We start from the raw sequence: 22883 nt of genomic DNA on the forward strand, positions 1-22883 counted from the left end.
AATCACCAGCCAAGTCACCTGTTTGGGCAGCATTTAGAACTGCACAGAACAACGCACAGAGGGTTGCATGACGATGTACCAATAACAACTGGCTGCAACTCTGAGCGGACATCCAGCATGGGATCAAAAAGGCAGTTAGACCAGAAGTGAAGAAAACTGCTCCTCTGAAGTCTGCAAAAGGCGAGACAATCACCGACCGTGATCAACAGATAAAGCGATGGGTCGAACACTACTCAGAGCTGGGCAGTCAGCAGTGCTGCAGCCCCTGTACAACCTGCTTTGCCTGTGCTGGGGGGAAGGTGGAGTCCCCCAAGACATACGTGATGCCTCCATTGCGACTCTCTACAAGAACAACGGCAACCGCAGTGACTGCAACAACTACAGAGGGAACTCATCACCTCCTCACCAGGCTCCAGACACTGACATCTCGAGTCCCAATGTGACTTCAATGCGGCTCAGTGCACAAACTTCAGAAGAAGTGCGGAGAGCAGGGCAGGCCACTGTATCTGTAATTCATTGATCTAACAAAGGTTTTTGACATTGTCAGCAGAAAGGGCCTCTTCCGTCTCCTGGAGATGATGGGATGTCCTCCTCAGCTGCGCATCATGGTGATTTCCTTTCACGAGGACATGAAGAGCACAGTTATGTACGACGGGTCTTGCTCATCTGCCTTCTCCATCCCCTCACACACTGAAAAGGCCCTGCAGAGACTCATGGACAGGGTCGTTCATGCCTGCAAAGAATTTGGACTCAAGGTCAGTCTGAAGAAGACCAACTTCAGCGCACAGGATGCAAGCCACGCACCTTCTATCAGCATCAGTGACTACACCCTGGAAGTGACAGAGGACTTCATGTACCTTGGGTCGACCATCGCTACCAGCCAGTCACTTGACATAGAGATTAACCGGCGGATAGGAAAACTTACAGCAACCATGGCCAAGCTGTCCAAAAGGCATTCTGGCAGGACCGAGTACCGCACAGCGACATCCTGGCCAGGGCTGGAATCCCCAGCATATTCGCCATGCTGAGTCAGGTGCATGGAAGATTCCCAAGAACCTGCTCTACGGCCAACTTGCCACTGGTACCAGACGCACAGGACGCCCAACTCTCAGGTTCAATGTTGTGTGAAAACGTGACATGAAAGTGTGCAACATTGACCCTGATGCATGGGAAACAGCTGCTGACGGCCGTGGCTACTGGCGTCAAATGGTGCAGATTGGAATCAGACAAGCAGAGGAGGAGAGAACCCAGCAGGAAGCAGAGAAACGAACATGCCTCAAACAGCTACTTCTTTCCAGCGGTCCTGCTTCGTCTGCACTAACATAGACATCCAGCATTCACACCAGAATTGGGTTGTACAGCCACACCAGGGACCACAACCACCCTGCACTGCCAACGGTCACATGTGGTCACTTAAAGCAAACTATGATTGATATTTCTGTGTTGTGGTCAAGGAATATGGACTTTCACTGATCAGAGCCACAGTGTCACAACGGAGCTTTCAGGAACTACTGGATTTATTGCGAGTTGATAACAAGGAAACAAAATCATTCCGAGAAGAGAAGGATACATTTGCAGCAGTCCGTAACATATGAAAAATGTTTGAATGTACAGGTACAACCTGAAATTGGTAACACTATGGAAAAAAGAAATTTCATAAATATGATACATGACATTTTATAGTATTCAGATAACGTAAAAATTTAGAAAACTAGAAAACATAATTTAGCCATAAAACTTAACTGTGATTAATACACACTTGCTGTTGAGCTCTAATTGTTGACTGGAGTGTCTGCATTGTTTCTTCTCTCTGTGAACTAGCAATTGCTGTACATAGGGCCTTGTGCAAGAATGCTAAGGGAGTAAACACTTTCTAGGGTGTAACTGGGCTTCCTAGGCCCAGGGTAACAGGTATAAGCTGGCAAAAAGGGTAGCAGGTCAAGGGTTAACATCCCCAGCAATACTTTGAAAACCCTTAGATACCGCGAAAGGGTTCGACTTTAACAGTGTCTTGTAATGACTGACTGACTGACTGACTGAGTTTGGTTTTACGGCGCTTTTAGCAATATTCCAGCAATATCACGACAGGGGACACCAGAAATGAGTCTTGTAATGAGTCTCAATCACAAGGAAACGTGTCCAATACTCAGTCGATAGGGACGGTTTGTGGTCAGTATCAACAGGATCAGTTTCGAGTGGACGTTTTGTTTTTTAAGGGTTTTTCATAAGCCATTGTTAGTGTAATATGGTTCATCATCCGAGCTCCCAACCCACCACGGAGTATCACAAGGACATTGTTAAAAACAAGTGGGTCTCCGACTTGCAGCACCAAGGATACTCGGATGATATACTCAAGCAGAAAAACTAAAAGATTAATTTTCCACCAGATTGGCCCATGAGCCAGCGCTTTCAGGGCTTACGTCTCTAGGAAAAAACATACATGAAATTATGCATTTGAAAGTATAAGTTAAAAATAATTTGACCAAGCATGAAAAATCAAGTTACCATTGTTATCAATTTTAAGCAACACACAGTTGTAGCACATGACTTGGTGTGACCAGCCCATTGATTGAACCGAGCCCATTCAACCTACAGGCCCTAGTGTCTTTGCGAGGATTCAAGATTTTAAAAATATTGTTTTTGAGATGACCCCCGACTCGAAATGCTTCACAGCATTATGGCAAGGCCGGACACGTCGGTGTATCTCACCCGCCTGCTTTGCCGATCGCTACGCTACCATCGCATGCAATCGATTAAAACCAAATATAAACATAATCACGGATGATAGGCCTATCGAGCATCACTCATGACACCTACCAATTCTTTATTGTTATTCCAGCAAGTCGAAGACCCGATTTTGACTCTCAACTAAACGATCTTGAATCATTTGAGTTTTTTAAACATATTTAGAACTACTTGACAAAATAGGTGTATTTTTATGATTGGAATTTAAATTAGTAACTGCGATTGATAGTGGCTGTATCCTCAAAGTGATTAAAAGTATCGTGAAAATAATCTTTTTTCTGACTCTCTTTCGTTCCTTCAGGCTTTTAAAAATCTTTTTTGCAAACATGCACTTTTAATATAAATTATTTAATGATATAATGATCTTGCTACTGGCCAATACGACATCGTCCTCTGTTGGTTACCCAGCCATGTTGGAATCTCTCGTAACACAATGACTGATGTTGCTGCCAAGGCTGCACTCAAGAAACCTGTGACACAACTTCAATTCCATACTCCGATTACAAAGCTTCCATTAGATCGTACATCTCGTGATCTGATGCACAAGAAGTGGAACACTCAAGTTGGTCTGAATAAATTACATTAAATAAAACCCTATATTGGTTACACCTACTTGGGTTGTCAATCTAGATTTGAAGAGGTCATTATGCGACGATGTCGTATTAGCCACACTAGATATACGCATAAATACCTGTTAAAAGATTAAATTCCTCCGTGTTGTATCCCTTGTGGTGAAAGTATCACGGTCGAGCGTGTCACAGTATTGTTGTTTTTTTCATCACAGAAGATAAATATTCAATGTCAAAACAGTTCATTATCTTTTTTTACAATGTTAATTGTCAATTAATAATTGAATGTTCAAAGGAAATAAAATTATTTACATAAATTTTGAATAATATGTTTTGTAAATAAATAAATGGTATTTTAAACACGGTAGTATAAACTAGTAACTCAGATTGTTCGTGGCTGTGTCCTCAAAGGGGGTTAAAGTGTTGTAAACTTATTTTCCCCCCTGATAGGGTAAGTAAGTTCTAAAACTTTCAAAGTTAAATTTAAGCTTACAAGATTTTTGAACGTAGTATTTTTGTTCTTTTAAATTTCGGCTAAATTTTTCCTACAATCGCCAGGGGCTGAAGGGATGGTGTGAATCCAACTGGGGTCCATGCAGGTAGCAAAGGCACTGTAAATCTCCATGGTCCCTGGTATGGTGATCTACCTTCAGTTCTTGGCAATATATAGCCTGATATTGTGTTGTCCTCTATAGTTAAACTGTTTTAGAATTCATTACAGGTTTTACCTTTACGTTTCTATCTGTGATAATCTAGTTTTTAATTCTATTCATTATCAAGGAAAAGCGTTTTAAGTCACGATATGGCTGAAATATTGCCGATGTGCCTATAAATCTTCACCCACTCACTCACTAAAGTATCGTGAAATCATTGCCCCCCTGAAAGGGTGCGTAAGTCCCAAAACGTTCAAAGTAAATTCAATATCACCACTTGATTAATAGCAGCATGTATGTACTTTTAATGTGTGACTAGAGTCGTCTAAGCTGCTAACAACTGAACAGATGGTTTAAACCCATACTGTAAGTCCCCACGGTCCCTAGTATGGTGAACTGCCTTTAGGTGTTGGCGATATATAACCTGTTTCTATTTTGTCTTCTGTGATTAAAATATGTTAGATTTACATGCTAGTTGTATATTCATTTCTGTCATATTCTAGCCTATTTTACTGTATTTCACCCCATCTCTCAGATACTCATGAATATGTATTAAAATGTGAGGATCCTACTTGGCTGTACTGATTTTCCATCACAAGTTATAACTGTTTAAAATCTTAAACTATGAAGGATCTTTTTAATGGTGTAAGTTCTCATTTAGTTATTTTTTCAAACGAATTGATCTGATTGACAAATGTTAATGTATATCTTGATATTTAATAGATAGGTAATACATGCATCAGCAGAACCCAAGATAGGTGCAACTTAGGTAAGGTCTTGTGCATGTCTTCTCGACTTACAAGAAAATTGGTTCAGACATGAAATATATTTAATGCAAACCAAGCTTCTCACTGATGCATTATCGCCATCTTGTTGAGGGTGATCAGTCTTGAGGCCAGACATAGTATGCGTATGTGTAGACGTATCTCACAGATGTGAATGACGTCTGTACATATTAACTGTGCCCAGTGTTTATTGTATTGTAATTAGCGATGGAAGTACTTACCATGTTCAAACTTTATTTCTCCACTGAGGGAGAGTGTTACGTGGTAGTGTCCTCCACTGTGATACAATGTTTCAAGTGTAATACATTGTACCTGTTAATATTCAGTTGTTGACAATGGTGTGTTCTATATTTAGTCATTTGCTATATGTACGTAAATCCCAAAACTTTCAAAGTAAATTTCAAACTTACCAGGATTTTAAGCGTAGAATTCTTCTGATTTTAATTATGCCCAAATTTGACTACCATCGCCGGCTGCTGAGGGGATGGTGTAAATCCATCTAGGGTCCATGTAGGTAGCAAAGGTACTGTAAGTCCCCCTGGTCCCAAGTAGGGTGATCAATCGTCAGTTGCTGGTGATCTATAGCCCGTTCTTACTGTTGTCTCTCGTGATATATTTTTATGATAGCGTACTAGTTTTAAATTAAAAGATGTGATATTCTAGTAGTTTTACTGTCTTTCGATGACAGGTTATTATGTTATTCATTGATTGATTTGAATATTGTTCTCGTCACGATATGGCAGCAATACTGCCGATGTGACGTTAAGTTTTAACTCACTCACTCAATCATTTGCTATATTTGGAGAGTGATCTAGTCACTGTACAATTACCTTTGTCATGGGTTATCACAGTACAATACAACTCATACAATGGGAGTTCACAAACAAATAGTACATAACGCTGAAGAACTTGATATACATCAATAAATCAGGCCAAATCAACATTTTCGCTGACGCACTATCAGGGTATTCCTTTTTTTGAGTGCAGACATAGTATGCATATGTGTAGACGTATCTCGTAGCCTGTAAGGAGCAACTACGCACAGCAGGTTTGGTTGTGTACAGTACTTTTACACGCTTGTTGGGAACCTTTGACATAATTACCTTTCTCGTGAATAATTATAGAAAGATATCGAGTATACAAAGAAACAGTAGACAACATTGAATCACTTGATATTTATCATAATTGTCATATAAACCTTGTACCGTCCCAGTGAAACACTTATCCTGTTGTACGAAAAGACGTTAAAATATGGTACTTGTTGGTCCATGCCTGGCGCTCGGCATTAATGGGTCCAACAAGGACTAGTCGGCTTGGAGTCAGAATGATGTGTCTGAGTGGGGTATTCTTGCTTAACTGCGGCATGGTATTTCAGTGGGCTAGCACTATAAAACCAGCTTAAGTCTGGGCTAGTACAAGCAGCCGCACATACACAAACCCACGCATGCACGTCGTCATATGAGCGAAATATTCTCAAGCACGACATAAATCCCAATTTCACCTCACCGCACCTATCCTGTTGTGCCATGATCAAACCGCCGTTCTAACAAAGGGCGTTGTGTGATATACTGCACCTTTAACCTTGTACCTTCCATCTTTCCTCCAAGATGTGTACAGAGTTTAACATTGTGTTACAGTTCCATCACTGTGTGACCTCCATACCGCCTCAAAGACCGGGGACCTGTCAAAGGTGAAGTTAATATTGTCACAGGGACAGGCGGATATAAATTGTCAAGAATGGATTGGCAGAACACCGGTGATGTGGGCAGCCATTGGGGGACATAGAGAAGTGGTGGAGTTACTTGTAAGTAAAGGGGCTAATGTATCACTGGTCGATAAATACGACATCAACATCCTTCACTCAGCCTGTATTGGAGGACACGTCGAGGTGGTCAAGTATGTCCTCTCACAGAACATGTTGGACATCAATGGTAGAGTACGGTGCGAACGAACACCCGTGTTGCTGGCAGCAGAGAACGGGAAAAAAGACATGGTCGAGTTTCTTGTAGGTAAAGGAGCTAACTTGAAAACACTCGATGGAAAGGATAACAACATCCTTCACTGTGCCTGTCGGGGAGGAGATATAGAGTTGGTGAAGTATATCCTCTCTCTGGACATGTATAACATAGATACTGAACAGAGCGGACTGTCAGCAGTGATGATAGCAGCAAAATGGGGACACAAAGAAGTGGTGGAATTACTCGTACAACTTGGAGCTTCTTTGTCAAAGATAGCTTCCAGCAAAGACAACATCCTTCACCTGCCCTGTTACAGAGGACATCTCGATGTAATGAAATATCTCCTCTCACTGAATGTGTGGGACATCAACAAGAAGGGATGGAACTTTCGGACACCAGTAATGACAGCGGCAGCAAGGGGACATAAAGAAGTGGTGGAATTACTTGTAAAACATGGAGCTGTTCTGACATTCAAGGAAAGATCCGGTAACAACATCCTTTACTTGGCCTCTAACTCCGGTAACGTGGATTTGGTGAAATATGTCATCTCACTGAATGCGGTGGACATAAACAGTAGAGGCTGGAGGAATAAGACAGCACTAATGGAAGCAGGAGGAAAGGGATTTAAGGCAGTGGTGGAATTACTCGTAAATCATGGAGCTGATGTGTCACTCAAAGATGAAGGCGGTAAAAACCTTCGTTATTACGCCAGAGGAAGTAGGGAGATAATGGCATATCTTAAGTCACTTCGTAATTTGAAAAACCTACGCTGAGAACTAAAAGCGATCGACAGTCCGCAGCCAGGAAAACAAGTCGACAACGAAGGCAACAACGACGAAAACAACGATACCATTTGGACGTTCTTGTGACAGTGATACACACAGACACACACTGACACACACAGACACACGGACATGCATAAACAAAGAACACACATCACTTCGATTTGACATTAACCACCCTAGAACATTTCACTCTGCATACACACTTGAATGCATATGCCCATGTCACAGACATAAACTGATGGCTCTGATAACTTCACATTTCACAAGTGGATTATAGTGACATAAGTTTACATAGAACTGAATATTGAGTTGTGGATGTAAAACAGTCACTCTTTACTCAGTGTCACCTGCAACTCACTTTTTACTCAGTGTCACCTGCAACTCACTCTTTACTCAGTGTCACCCGTAACTCACTTTTTACTCGGTGTCACCTGCAACTCACTCTTTACTCAGTGTCACCCGTAACTCACTCTTTACTCAGTGTCACCCGTAACTCACTCTTTACCCAGTGTCACCTGCAATTCACTCTTTACTCAGTGTCACCTGTAACTCACTCTTTACTCAGCGTCACCTGTAACTCACTCTTTACTCAGTGTCACCTGTAACTCTGCAAACACACTGACACATGACATACACACACTGGCACATGACATACACACACTGGCACATGTCATACATATACACACTGTCACGACATACAGACACATGACATTCAGACACTCACTGACACGACATATAGACACACACTGACACATGAAATACAGACACTCACTGACACGACATATAGACACACACTTACACGACATACATACGCACACTGACACGACATACAGACACAATGACACATGACATACAAACATACACTGACACATGACATACATGCACACACTGAAACGACATACCGACACATTGATACCCGACGTACAGACATACATTGACACATGACATACATACACTTACTGTCACGACATATGTCTTTTGGTTTTTTGTATCGGGTTTCAATGTCGACATAGTTTAAAGGTTTGTAAGTGCAAGGCGTATAACCCGCCTTCAGTACTTGGTTCATCAAATCATCCCGTGTTGTAGATCCGAGAGCGATGTTTACCTGGAATATCACCCACTATAATATATATATTTTCCAACAATATATCGAGTGTAAACTTAACGCTTATTAGATGAATATTATAAGGTACAAAATTCTTAGTGAGTGAAATGTTTTCATGCAAGGTTACAGTGCACCCCTCGAGACTTGTATATGAACGTGTTGCTGTCTTTATATAAATCGCACAACGTCGACGTTCATGGTTTTTGAGCCCCGTGATAATTACAACATCTGTCGGTGCATCTCTGAGCACAAATTTGATATAAAGTGAAGATAATGGTGGTATCGTGTCACATTTTCGAATTCAGCAACCAACTGTAAACTAGTATTTTGGAGCGCCGGCCAACTTGCGTACTTATGACCTTGTTTATCCGGTATTGGACTAATAACAACTCGTTTTCTTTGCGCTGAGACGTATAGTAACACTATTTATGATTATATTTAAATGATCCTTTTTCATTGTAACCACAAAGGGGTAAACAATCGACGTGGGGTGATCTAGACCATCAACGGGAATGGCAACCATTACCCATTTATCATTGTCGATACGGACGAGTGTCTTTTAAAATACCCCCGACATCGATTAAATCTCCTTGTTTACCACTTGATGTTGTAGCCTCATTTTGCTTGTAAACGTTGTCTTTTAAGTGTAAGGCACATAACTTGCCTTCAACAGCGGCTTCGTCGAACTTTTCGTCTTTCGCAGCAACTCTTTCCAGAATCGAAGGACATTCGCCTTGAATATTATCTGTCGTGTTCATCTGCTGGCGATGACTGCATAGCTGAACAGAACAATATGATACAGAACAATATCCGGTAATTTGGACCCCGTCAGGGTTGAGCGGTGTAATAATTCATTCGAAGTTAACCCGAGTGTTCTCGCTAAGGGGCTTACAGAGTCTTAAATGATGTTTTCCACTGGTTAATGTAAACGTTCTATTCGACTCTTTCTTGGAGTTGACTATCGAGTATGTGTCCAATCAACTATTTAGTCAAGGCATGAAGGTCTACCAACAGTGGGACGAGATAAACTATAAACTACCTTGCTGATGTGAAGATTGGTGAGTATCTGAAGAACAAGTACGCGCTGTGGCTGGACATGCGGCCTACGGGAGGCGATCAACTTCGCGACAGAGCGATAACGGCAGCGACTCGAAAACAGAAGTGAGGGGATCACCAAGAAGCTTCAAGCGGCCGGTACATTAAACCTATATTTGTACGAAAGTATGGATATTGTCCAGTAGAAATCGACATGACATTTAGTATAACAACCAAATTATTCACAGGTTCATGTGATGCTGAGTAAAAAGACCCAACCAAAATCAACCTAGGGCAGAAACAGTTATTACCACTTTAAATTTACCTCAGATTCCTTCAATATAACATCAGTTGTATGACTAAGATCATCTGAGTTATCGCCCTTCATAGCAACAGCCAAAATCATTCCATGGGCTCCATTCCTTCTCATTTAATTAAACCTATTATTCACTCCTTTCCTCTGTCCTTTCCATCCATTTCCATCCATTCCATTCCGTCCATTCCATCCATTTCAGATGTCCATCCCTCCCTCCATTCCGGCTGTCCACTGTCCATGTTCCATTCCATTATTCCATATTTCCTATTGTTCGTCCATCCTTTCGTCCATCCATAATTTATATGTCCATATCCTTTCCTTTCCGTTCCGTCCATTTCGTGTCCATCATCCCTGTCCTTCCATTCCGTTATTCATTTCCGTTTCCCATTTCTTTCCTTCCTGTTTTTCTTCCATATTTTCGGTCCTTCATTCCTTCCTTCCACCATTTCTTGATTCTCTTTCTTCCTCCTTCCATTGTTTCTTCCTTTTCATTCCGTTTTCGTTCCACCTGTGTGCCTCCTTTTTCTTCCACCACTGTGCGTCCATACTGTTCTGTGTGCTTCATGTGCGTCCATTCTGTTTCCTGCTTTCCCTTACCAACATATTGCTTCTCCTTAACAACATACTGCATCCCCTTACCAACATTCTGTTTACTGTTTCTCCTTACCAACATACTGCATCCTCTTACCAACATACTGTTTACTGCTTCCCCTTACCAACATACTGCATCCTCTTACCAACATAATGTTTACTGCTTCCCCTTACCAACATACTGTTTACTGCTTCCCCTTACCAACATGCTATCTAATGCTTACCTTTACCACCATACTGCTTCCCCTTACCAACATATTGTTTACTGCTTCCCCTTTCCATCATACTGTTTACTGCTTACCCTTACCAACATGCTATCTACTGCCTACCCTTATCACCATACTGCTTCCCCTTACCAACATACTGTTAACTGCTTCCCCTTACCATCATACTGTTTACTGCTTACCCTTACCATCATACTGTTTACTGCTTCCCCTAACCAACATACTGTTTACTGCTTCCCCTTACCAACATATTGCTTCCCCTTACCAACATACTGCATCCCCTTACCAACATTCTGTTTACAGCTTCTCCTACCAACATTCTGCTTACCCTTACCAACATAATATTTACTGCTTCCCCTTACCGACATACTGCATCCTCTTACCAACATACTGTTTACTGCTTCCCTTACCAACATACTGTTTACTGCTTCCCCTTACCACCGACATATTGCTTCACCTTACCAACATACTGTTTACTGCATCCCCTTACCAACATACTGTTTACTGCTTCCCTCTTACCAACATTCTGGTTACTGCTTCCCCTTACCAACATACTGCTTACTCTTACCAACATACTGTTTACTGCTTCCCCTCACCAACATGCTGCTCACTACTTTCCCTTACCAACATTCTGTTTACTGCTTCCCCTTACCAACATATGTTTACTGCTTCCCCTTACCAACATACTGCTTCCCCTTACCAACATTCTGTTTACTGCTTCTCCTTACCAACATACTGCTTACTCTTACCAACATACTGTTTACTGCTTCCCCTTACCAACATACTGCTTCCCCTTACCAACATTCTGGTTACTGCTTCCCCTTACCAACATACTGCTTACTCTTACCAACATACTGTTTACTGCTTCCCCTCACCAACATGCTGCTCACTACTTTCCCTTACCAACATACTGTTTACTGCTTCCCCTTACCAACATAATGTTTACTGCTTCCCCTTACCAACATACTGCATCACCTTACCAACATTCTGTTTACTGCTTCCCCTTACCAACATACTGCTTACTCTTACCAACATACTGTTTACTGCTTCCCCTTACCAACATCCTGTTTACTGCTTCCCCTCACCAACATGCTGTTCACTGCTTTCCCTTACCAACATGCTGTTTACTGCTTCCCCTTACCAACATCCTGTTTACTGCTTCCCCTTACCAACATACTGCATCCTCTTACCAACATACTGTTTACTGCTTCCCCTTACCAACATACTGTTTACTGCTTCCCCTTACCAACATACTGCATCCTCTTACCAACATACTGTTTACTGCTTCCCCTTACCAACATACTGCTTCCCCTTACCAACATACTGCATCCTCTTACCAACATACTGTTTACTTCTTCCCCTTACCAACATACTGTTTACTGCTTCCCCTTACCAACATACTGCTTCCCCTTACCAACATACTGTTTACTGCTTCTCCTTACCAACATACTGCTTACTCTTACCAACATAATGTTTACTGCTTCCCCTTACCAACATACTGTTTACTGCTTTGCTACCAACATACTGTTTACTGCATCCCCTTACCAACATTCTGTTTACTGCTTCCTTACCAACATACATTTTACTGCTTCTCTTACCAACATACTGCTTACTACCTTTCCCCAACACACACTGTTTACTGCTGCTTACCAACACCTTAACATACATACTGCATCCCTCACCAACATACTGTTTACTGCTTCCCTTACCAACATACTGTTTACTGCTTCTCCTTACCAACATACTGTTTACTGCTTCCCCTTACCAACATACTGCATCCTCTTACCAACATACTGTTTACTGCTTCCCCTTACCAACATACTGTTTACTGCTTCCCCTTACCAACATACTGCATCCCCTTACCAACATCCTGTTTACTGCTTCTCCTTACCAACATTCTGGTTACTGCTCTCCCCTACCAACATACTGCATCCTCTTACCAACATACTGTTTACTGCTTCCCCTTACCAACATACTGTTTACTGCTTCCCCTTACCAACATATTGCTTCCCCTTACCAACATACTGCATCACCTTACCAACATTCTGTTTACTGCTTCCCCTTACCAACATACTGCTTACTCTTACCAACATACTGTTTACTGCTTCCCCTCACCAACATGCTGCTCACTACTTTCCCTTACCAACATACTGTTTACTGCTTCCCCTTACCAACATACTGTTTACTTCTTCCCCTTACCATCATACTGCTTCCCCTTACCAACATACTGTTTACTGCTTACCCTTACCAACATACTGTTTACTCCTTACCCTTACCAACATACTGTTTACTTCTTCCCCTTACCAACATACTGCTTACCCTTAACATACTGTTTGCTGCTTCCCCTTGCCAACATACTGCTTCTGATGATGAGGCATAGATTTGTAAATGTGGAAAACACAAGATTAAATGTTCTTGCTAATGTAAATTGTGGATGAGTTTCAAATAGCTATTTGGTATTTGTTAAATGCATGTTGCTGTGTTAAAGATACTACAATAAATGAAACATTTTCAAAACATCTCTCCCAAAGTGTTACCTTGAAATGAACTGTAACAGAAAATGTTAATGTGGTGCTGTTGACTTTTCCCTTGTTTTTCACCCATATAACTGTCATTAATCAATTCAATTAACTAACTACACTGCGAAAAGGTCTACGCTAGGTCAAGCCGGAATTCGACATGGGCGATGCAGCAAAAGATACATTCCTTTTGTAATCCATTTTAGGTTACCAATACATGTTGTTACAGCTTCAAAACCATAACCTCCACGCTGCCAGCCACATACCTGTGTTATGAGAGTGTGTTTTTGTGATTTGTAATATCACGTTGATTAAGTGATAGCTATTATGGATCACAATGTTTAAAGTTTTGAGTGTGGGTTTTGGCTCGCATCTCACATCATATGTGTTCAGTGACAATGGTATTTGTGTCGGCACGCCTGTTTGATAGCACTTTAGAGGTTGCTTTGCTGCTTTTATTTTGCTTTGAGTTCCGGGTCTTGTCATGTCAGGTTCGAGAAAATCCTGCATCGTTCCGAGAGAATAATGATGGAGCCTAGCTTTGCTAGAATGCTCGAGAACTGCGTAAGAGGTATATAAATACTGGTTGTTGGGCAGTTAGCCGAGACTTATCACATTACTGGATTTATACACATCTGTCTGCCATCTTCAAGTTGTTCAACGTGCTTGTGTACTCAGCTGAGGTCATTGTAAACGTCAATCAGTACATCTGCTCTCACTGTGAATGTCAAGACTCTGGTGAGTTAATATTATATATTTGTGACTCAATCGCATTGTACTAGAAATCTGTATTTTGTAATTGTAGTTTGCTCATTGTTTGTTCAATATATTATTGAATATTTACGACTTCTCTGTGTTTTATTTTGCTGGTTCAGAATGGAATCTTAAACCTTTTGTCACGGCACATTATTAACCGTAACACCTGCCATCATGGCAACAGACACTTGTGCTTAATGTTGTCAAACTCGAGCACTGAGTCAGCAGGTCATTATGCTGACATGAGACATGAGACATTAGTCATGAGTCATGAGGCGAGAGAAACACAATGTAAACAAATCATAAAGAGATCTGCTTGACGGGTTTGGAGCGATCTAGATAGCACAGTTGAAACAGTATAAGAACAGTACAGATGATATTGTGGGCTTCTCTCTTCGACATTCTTAATGTTTTCACAGTTTGGAGGATATTTGTTTTTATTTCAAAATCACAAACTGTTAAATTGAATTTATTCATGTGAATCTGTCCAGGATTAGAAAGAAGAAGAAACTACGTGAGAATGACAGGAATATTGGACAGAGTGAAACAGGTGTATTTCTTAAGTAGTATATACAATGGGGGTACAAAATCAAGTCCAACAAAAGCCTCTGCAAAGCCTTATTTCACAAATAAGGCTTTTGTCAGACCCTTAGATCTCGCCCCATTACCCCTACTACTTTCCCGACCTATAAAAAAAGTTGAGACACCAGCGGGATACGAACCCCACATGTATACCTCACAGCCGCACCACTCAACCGACTGAGCTACCGGGGACTTAGCTGATGTATCTCGGTTTAACGGGTCTATCCTGGGATTGCATCATCGCTCCATCTATTATAGGTCCACGTGGCACTATGTCACGTTGACCTCGATGAAACAGTTTAATGTGAATCGCCTATGATCTCTTTGGTGTTTGAAATAAAGGCTTGATGGGCTTTTTTCACCCCTTGTTCTATGTACTTTTTTTTCTCGTCTTCACTGATAGCAGTACTTTTACGAGATTTGGACCGAACATCTTGTTTCATTTTGTTATATTTTGTGAGTTCAGAGAAGATCAAACGAAACTCCTCGTCTGAGATCTTGCTGTCAGTGAGTGCTGTGGAAATACACTCACTTACTGTGTTCAGCTTTGCTTCGGCCAGAACCCTGATCTCGTTGTGTTTCAATGCCTTACGATGCAGTCTGCGTGATGCAAACTTAAGCACCAACCCTCACACCCCTGTCACCCCAGCTGTTATTTCGATACCTAGCACTATAGGTGCGGCCACGATGGTGACTAATAACCCAACACCTGCCGCCCCTAGTCCCATGCTGGTTGTCATAAGGGCAGTATCAGCCCCGTCCACGATATTGAAAGCTCTATGGTACTTCTCACATAGTGCTTTCCGCGTGTCGCGGTCTTGTTCTAGTTGGCGTTTTACATCACATAACTGTCTCAAGCGGAACCCGTCTACGGTTTCCAGGGTCTTCGCTACTTCCTCTACGACTGGGTATAGCCCCATTCTGTGTGCCTATAATATATCTGGCGAAACATTTTTTTAATTGGGTCTCATTTAATAGTTGATCAGTGTACTTGAGGCTCATAAGACTTAGATTCTCGTATGTAGAGACACGGGAAGGGTCAATAGGTAACTCCTGGTCTATTTCAAGTTCGTCGTGGCTTACTAAGGGGGGTAGTTATCCCTGTTGGCGGCCCCCCAATCGTATAGTGATACGGCAAGGTACGGTACCTTCAGATGTAGGTGTGTTGATCGTAACGGCCAGCCCGGCCAAACTTACACTTGCCAATGACTTCTATGATGAGTGTGGAGCCATAGCCCTATCCCCTGCTATGGCATCGGGGTGGGTGGCTTCTAACTGGGACCGCCTGGATGAAACTAATATGTTGCCCCACCTCAGCCAAAATGGTGTTTTAGAAACTGTCATCCTTTCAAGAGTTTGAATGAAAGACGTGAGCAAGATACTGTTGTTCCTAATTTCAGAGACATAGCAATCTTTGTCTAATGAGACATAAGGTGCGGTGAGGGTTATGTTGAACCACCATTTGGGCTCTCTAAGGTCGGATGCCAGGGTCTTCCGTATGTACACACCGTTTTTAAAGTGTAGGACGTACGAGGTGTTTCTATGGCCAGGCCGATCGAACCCCTCCGTGTCTCCTAGGTCCCTGAGTCTGATTTTGGGTAGATGATCGGCCATTGACGTCCGCCTATACACGTTGTCTTTCAAGTGTAGGACGTATGAGCCACCTTCCTCACCAGGCTGATCGAATCCCTCCGTGTCCCCCAGGTCGTAAAGCGTAGTGTTGGGACCATGACTGGTCATTGCCATAATACTATTACGATATAGTTTCCAACTGGTTTTCTGATAATAGTTCAGGGGTTAACTTCACCCCAATGAAGTGTATGTTGCCGGGTAGGAAGATCGTGGTTAGTGATATCGTGTCTTCCACGATCACGGTGACTCTCTGCAGACTGGTTTTGTAGTCGACACCCACCCGCACGTAAACTGTGCAAACGTGATACTGGTGTCGTTTCGCCCACCCAAGTTTGATCCCCTTCACGATTTCGACTTCATCCCGCGATGGTTCCCCTAGGTAGACTTGGATGATCAGTGTTGAGTTCGCCGGTAGACTCTCCAGGATGTTGGCCACACCAGCAAATTCAGACACCAACTGCAATGTCACGTCTTGCACTCCAGTTTACTTGATAGCATGTGGGCTGCCATACTGGCGACTCGGCTAATGATTACGCTACGAAGCTGATTGAAGCTGGTCTCGGAAGGAGGATGCCGTTTCCAGCAGGGTCTTCCTTTCCTCTTCCAAATTACGTATTCGTTCCTCGATGGTGGCTTTCAGAGACTCGTCCTCCGTTTCACCGAGTTCACCTTTTCATGGGCGATGTGGTCGTCTATCGCGTCCAGTTTGGCCATGTTGTTCACGAGATGTCCGCCAATGGTTTGCATGGCCTTGTCCAGCCCCCGCAGTTCCCGAACGGTAAATTCGAACCCGGGTAAGGGTTTGTTATAATAGGTGGCCAACAGCTTTTCAATGTTATCAGTCATGTCTTGATCCGATGTGGCGCCCCTCACGTCTTGCAGATTTTGAACAGCCTCCTTGGGAAGCTTAGGCCGTGCGCCCCTGTAATCTTTGAAGCCTAGTTCATCGCGGATAAAGTCACCCCCATGGCGACTGCCAAGTGTTGATAAGGCAAGCGGTTCTCTCGTGCGCTTATTCATGGGATCGATCTCCGGGCGATCCCTCAATCGCAGCGTGCCCTTGCCATCGACAAAATCTTGGAATAGTCTCGCCCCCACGGCTCTTCGTAATTTTTATCCCCTTTTAAACCATCGTAAAACCCGTTGAAGGCCTGTTTCACGAGTTCGTTGCCTTGCGTGAATGTAGTGTCATCCTCCTCGAATGCCTGGGCACTATCATCCCACATATCATCCATAGCCATTATTTAGTATTAAAACTTTTCATTTATATAACAATGTATGGTAGAAAACTAGATCCTTTCAGAAGATCAAGAGAGCCTCTAGGCGTCAGAGCCGTTCGCCAGTCGGTGACCATCACCAACAATCCCAGCAAGATAGACCAGAACCAAACGCTGCTGGTTAGATTTCCAAACCTTGGCGAGAATGACCTCATTCACCAGGCACGGTTCGACTGGCGTTCAACCTCACGCTGACCTCCGACAACAACAAACGTGAGCTAGTGCGGAACGTAGGTCGAGCCATCATCAAGAAAACCACCATCAAGATCAGCAGAAACGAGGTGCTGAGCATCGACGACAGCGACGTCTTTCACTGCTACGGGGACCTTGGAAAAGCGAGGGAGAACGCATCAATGACATGTATCAAGGTATCAGCAAATCGACCCGGTTGCGCATGGGGTATGGCTTCACGGCAGAACAGGACCTATCCTCCGTGCATATCGGTGAATACTTGACCAACAAGTATGCGGATGACGATAAACTGCACGGTAGCGGTCGCTGCATCGACAACGGCAGCGAGGGGATAACAATCCAGATTACCAAGAAGGCTCAACCCGCAGGCAAGTTAAAAATTATATCTGTACGTTATTATGGACGCGCAACTTAATATAGACAATGGGAGATTCGTGCAGGTCATCTACTGATGGCGGCAGGCCATCTACTAGGTCACTGCCTATTGATTAGCCCCGTGACCCACAATGTGCCATAGTGTGTGGGCAGACTGGTTGTGGGAAGACCGTTTTCGTGTTGGATATGTTGGAGGGGTACTACAGGGATGTGTTCGACAACATCGTTATCATGTGCCCTACTCTGAAAATGAATAAAACGTACACGGAAAGACATTGGGTGATGACGACCCGGACGTACACAGAGTCGACCGGGGGACACGTCTGCAGGACTGGTTGAAAGCTCTTCACGGGAAATTTAAAAGGGGGTCGACTCTGTTCATACTGGACGAATGCAGCGCTAATCGCAAGATAACAAAAAAGAGAGACATGCTATCGTACCTGGCCTTCTCTGGCCGACACGCAAATCACAGCGTCTGGGTGCTAACGCAGAAGTTCAGCTCGGTGTTGAAAGACCTCAGGGGAGCAGACGCGATGGGTGGCCTTATTTGACTGCAAGGACAGGGATTCGTTCGAGGAGTGTTTGAGAGAGAACGATTTGATGAGTAAACATGATAGGGAACGGGTGAAGAAACAGCTCGCTGAAACTAAACATGCTAAGCTTGTGCTTAAGACCGACCAACCAGTGGCCTATAGGGTGTTTTAGCTTAGCAAATGCTTAGCAAAGCTTAGCAAATGCTTAGTAAATGCTTAGCGTTTAGCACTTATCAGTTATAGTTATAGTTATAGTTATGGTTGTGTTTGAAGTGTTCATCGTGTGCAACTTAACCTTCATTTCTCTGTGTTACGCCTATACCGTTTATTATATTGTTAAAACTAAAACTTGCTTGTTACATTATAAGATGGAGTGTGATGAACTGCTCGAACAACTGTAGGTGCCAGTGGGCGATGATAAGAGTGATGATAAGCGAGAGAGACTGGTGGCATTGGCTGTTGGTGGCAAAGCCAAACATTACTTTGGAGACTACACTCTCGATAAAATTCACAAAATGTCATCGGAAGAAATCGATAAGCTGTACGCTAGATACGAGGCTAGACTCGGGGCCGAGATGACGAAGACTATAGGATCGGCTATGACCCAGATATACACTGGTATTGCATCATACTTCCTTCCCATCCCCCCGGAGCGCCCAATTTACCTGTGGGAGGACCTCGAGAAAGACCCTTTTATTGAACATGCCTTGAGCTCTATCAGCTGCGTGCTGTACCACAAATACGGTATGTTGTTAGCCCCGGTGACGGCGGCGATTATCACAGCAAAGCATTGCCAATTTAAGGAGGGGAAAAATAATAATAATAATTACTATCTCATGGTTATATACACGACACAGGGAGGGAAACCCTCCCCCAGAGAAACCCCCGCAATTAGAGGTCAACCCACATCATGTTATAAAATATATATTTTTATATCATATACATAATGTCTGAGGGGAAAACGTTCGTCAACGACGCATACCACGCCACCGTGGTCACCAGTCTAGCCGTAGGATACGCTCGGTTGACAAAAATGGTGCTTAAACAACCGACTATCAAGCTAGATTTCAACCTGCAGGATATGGGTATGCTCATAATGAACCTTGGTATGGCGATGGCCACAAAGGACATCCTAGTAAAACAAGGGATACTACCTGAAAATATTATGAAGTAAATATAGGATGGCTACGATTGCCATGATGGTTGGTGGTGCGTTAGTAAATGCCTTGGCATTTTCCGGGAGTAATTTCCTCTTATCGAAACTACGAGAGTCACACGCGGCTGAGATACAGGCAGAGTGTAAGAGGCACGACCTCGCTGTGGAACGATTACAGGCAGCACAATCCGAGTACCCGAAAAAACGTAATCAGAGGATCGATTACATTAACGAACAACTTAGGCGTGAGAGCCATGCCATTAAAACATTCCACGATGTCGACGACGCAGCGAGAGAATACAACCTACTAACAGGTAAACAGCTGGAACCACTCAATAAGCCCACACTCGCTCAGTACTACACACCATCCAAGGGGCAAATGGACCGTGAACTGGTCTTCATCGCGCTGGGTATAGCAGCGACTGCGTTGGTTGAAAGACAATTAGACTAAGTACTCATATGTGTATGCTAAAGATGAGACCTGCTCCGTACCGATGCGAATACATACTTATGGGGAAGAAAGAAGCCTGTGGTAGGAGATGCAGAACTGAGGGGTACTGTTGTTTCCACATGGGAAGCCCTAACTACACGTGTTCTGTGTGTGGTATAGGGGTTAAAGGGCACTACTACCTATGCAAAGCTCATGGAGCAAACGTAGTCAGACATCATCTCATCTACGAGAATAAAAAGCCCTAAATAAAAGAACGTAGGCGCCTCCTCAGCATAGACCCCAAATTAGAGACTGTGAACACCTAGGTATAACTATGTTTGTGGAAATTGAGCCCAGGGAAAGTTGCCTGAGAAGCTGGCAGATGGATGTTGGGAAAAGTATAGATATCATTGTCCTCAAACCCATTATTGTTAGCGAACTATATAAGGGGTGCTCGTTTACAATCATGTTGAAAGTAGGGTTTGATGTGCCATGGGCTGGACACACTTGGAATTACTTTGATGGGGGGCGAGTAGATGTGCATTGGGATATAGATATACTTGTTGACAACTCGTTGCAAGTAATACAAAACATCCTACTATGCTGCGTATGTTCCGGGTGGGTCGAGGGAATAATCGATAAGGTGTATCTAGATATTTATTAAAGGATTTTATGTTGTTAGGAATCCCTTGATATTTAGTCTCCTCCTTTCTATCTCTATCATACCATTCAAATCTCTTTGTTCTTACTCTATCACCTCCATTCTTCAAGTACTATCAACCATCTGTAAAAGTTTACTTATCTGTACTCGTTCTATTTCCCCTATATATGTTGTGATCACACTCAAATTCAACATTTGTTCCCGACAACATGAAATAATAATACAAAGTCTGTTTAATCTTATAATGTTATATCTTTATCTAATACTGTCTGAGTATATACTATACTCCCAGTATTTACATGGGTAATGATATAATGCAACACCATGTGGTGATTGGAGTATTTAATTGTGTAAAATTTAGAATACAGGTTGGATTCAAGAGCGTCACTAATGCGCATTTTTCATGTGGTAATGTAACTCTCTTTGTACGTGAATTGAAGTTCATGTTTGAGATTTTCTGTAACGAATGGAAAGCATGCACGGTGTTTCTTAGTGTCTGTTGTCTCCAGTCACAAGCTGGTAATGTTGACGTAATCCTTGTGTTACTATTGTTATTATTGATTGCTGGGGACGTGCAACCCAACCCAGGGCCACTGACCCATGACAACACTGTCTGTGACCATTCATTGTCTATTTTCCATCTAAATACTAGAAGTCTACGTAACAAGCTTTCTTATTTGAGTGAATTCTTATCAGATCACAATGTTGTTTGTTTTACGGAAACGCACTTAGACGACAGTATTGAAACTGAAATGATAATCTGGGAAGACTTTCACGAGCCAGAAATATGTTTGGGGGTGGTTTACTAGTTTATGTTAATAAAAGCCTGACTTTTAAAAGAATTCCAGAATTTGAAAATGTCTACGATGAATCAGTTTGGATTCAGATATATTTACCTCAAAATTCGCTGTTATTATGTACTGTATACCGACCAGAGTATAATTCTTTGGACTTTTGGGCTCGCTTAGATAATAGCGTTGAAAATGCTCTTGATATGTCGTCTAAGGTTGTTATTGTTGGTGATATAAATGAAAATCTCTTATCCGCTAAAAAAATTAATGTAAATGAACTCTTGGTTATGACAAATTTAAGAAATGTTATATCTGAACCTACTAGAGTTACCAAAACAACCAGTACTTTGCTTGATCCGGTAATTGTCAGTGAAGACATTGGTGTTGTTGACAGTGGTGTTGTTGAGTTTGATAGCAATATAAGTGATCACAGAGGAACATATGTAAACATAAGTACACAGTTATGTAACAACATATCTTATAAGCGAGAAATCTGGTGTTACAATAAGGGTGATTATGAAATGGCTCAATTATCTTATAGAAAATACAGAATGGAAGGATTTATATAATGGATGTTCAAATGTTAATGATGCTTGTTCACTATTTTATAACAAATTTACTCAACATGTGAAATCATGTATTCCTTCAAAAATAGTAACTATTCGTCCAAATGACAAACCATGGTATGACTCTAATTTGAGGAGGGAATCCCGTAAAAGAGACCGATTACGGAGAAAGGCCAAGAAAACAAAAAAAGAGAGCGACAAAAAAGCTTATAAACATTAGAGAAATAGAGTAAACAACATAAAATGTTATGCGAAAGAAAACTTCTACTCTAATATTAATGGCCTACTTTTGGAATTATACTCTGAAAATAAATCTTCATATTGGAAATTATTACGTTATATTGTTAAAAACTCGGGCTGTACTTCGCATATTCCTCCTCTCAAGCAGAATGTTGATGATGAATTTCCAACGCTATTTTCTGATTTGGAAAAAGCTGAAAAACTTAATACATATTTCGAATCAATTTCCCGTTTGAATGATAAAAATGTACCATTACCACATTTTCCCTCAAGGACCAATATGCAGTTAGATAAAATAGTAATTTCCGAGAAGGAAGTATCTGATGTTATAAAATGTTTACAGTTAAACAAAGCTTCAGGGCCGGATAAAATAAGTCATAAATTATTACAGAATACCGTTTATTCCA

General features: G+C 42.2%; 1 protein-coding gene across 1 annotated transcript; it reads left to right on the top strand.

Moving 5' to 3' along the window:
* Positions 1-6511: 6511 nt before the first annotated feature.
* LOC124262775 (ankyrin repeat domain-containing protein 50-like) lies at positions 6512-7483 on the top strand. Its single transcript, XM_046697316.1, has one exon. The coding sequence runs from the start codon at positions 6512-6514 to the stop codon at positions 7481-7483; it is 972 nt and encodes a 323-aa protein (XP_046553272.1).
* Positions 7484-22883: the final 15400 nt, after the last annotated feature.

Source organism: Haliotis rubra, unplaced genomic scaffold (genome assembly GCF_003918875.1).
Source record: "Haliotis rubra isolate DU_JTF1 unplaced genomic scaffold, ASM391887v1 Scf854, whole genome shotgun sequence".
NCBI classification, from domain to species: Eukaryota; Metazoa; Mollusca; class Gastropoda; order Lepetellida; family Haliotidae; genus Haliotis; species Haliotis rubra.

Excerpts from the sequence above, each read along its gene's own strand:
- LOC124262775 (XM_046697316.1), top strand. The coding sequence starts at position 6,512 with ATGTGGGCAGCCATTGGGGGACATAGAGAAGTGGTGGAGTTACTTGTA.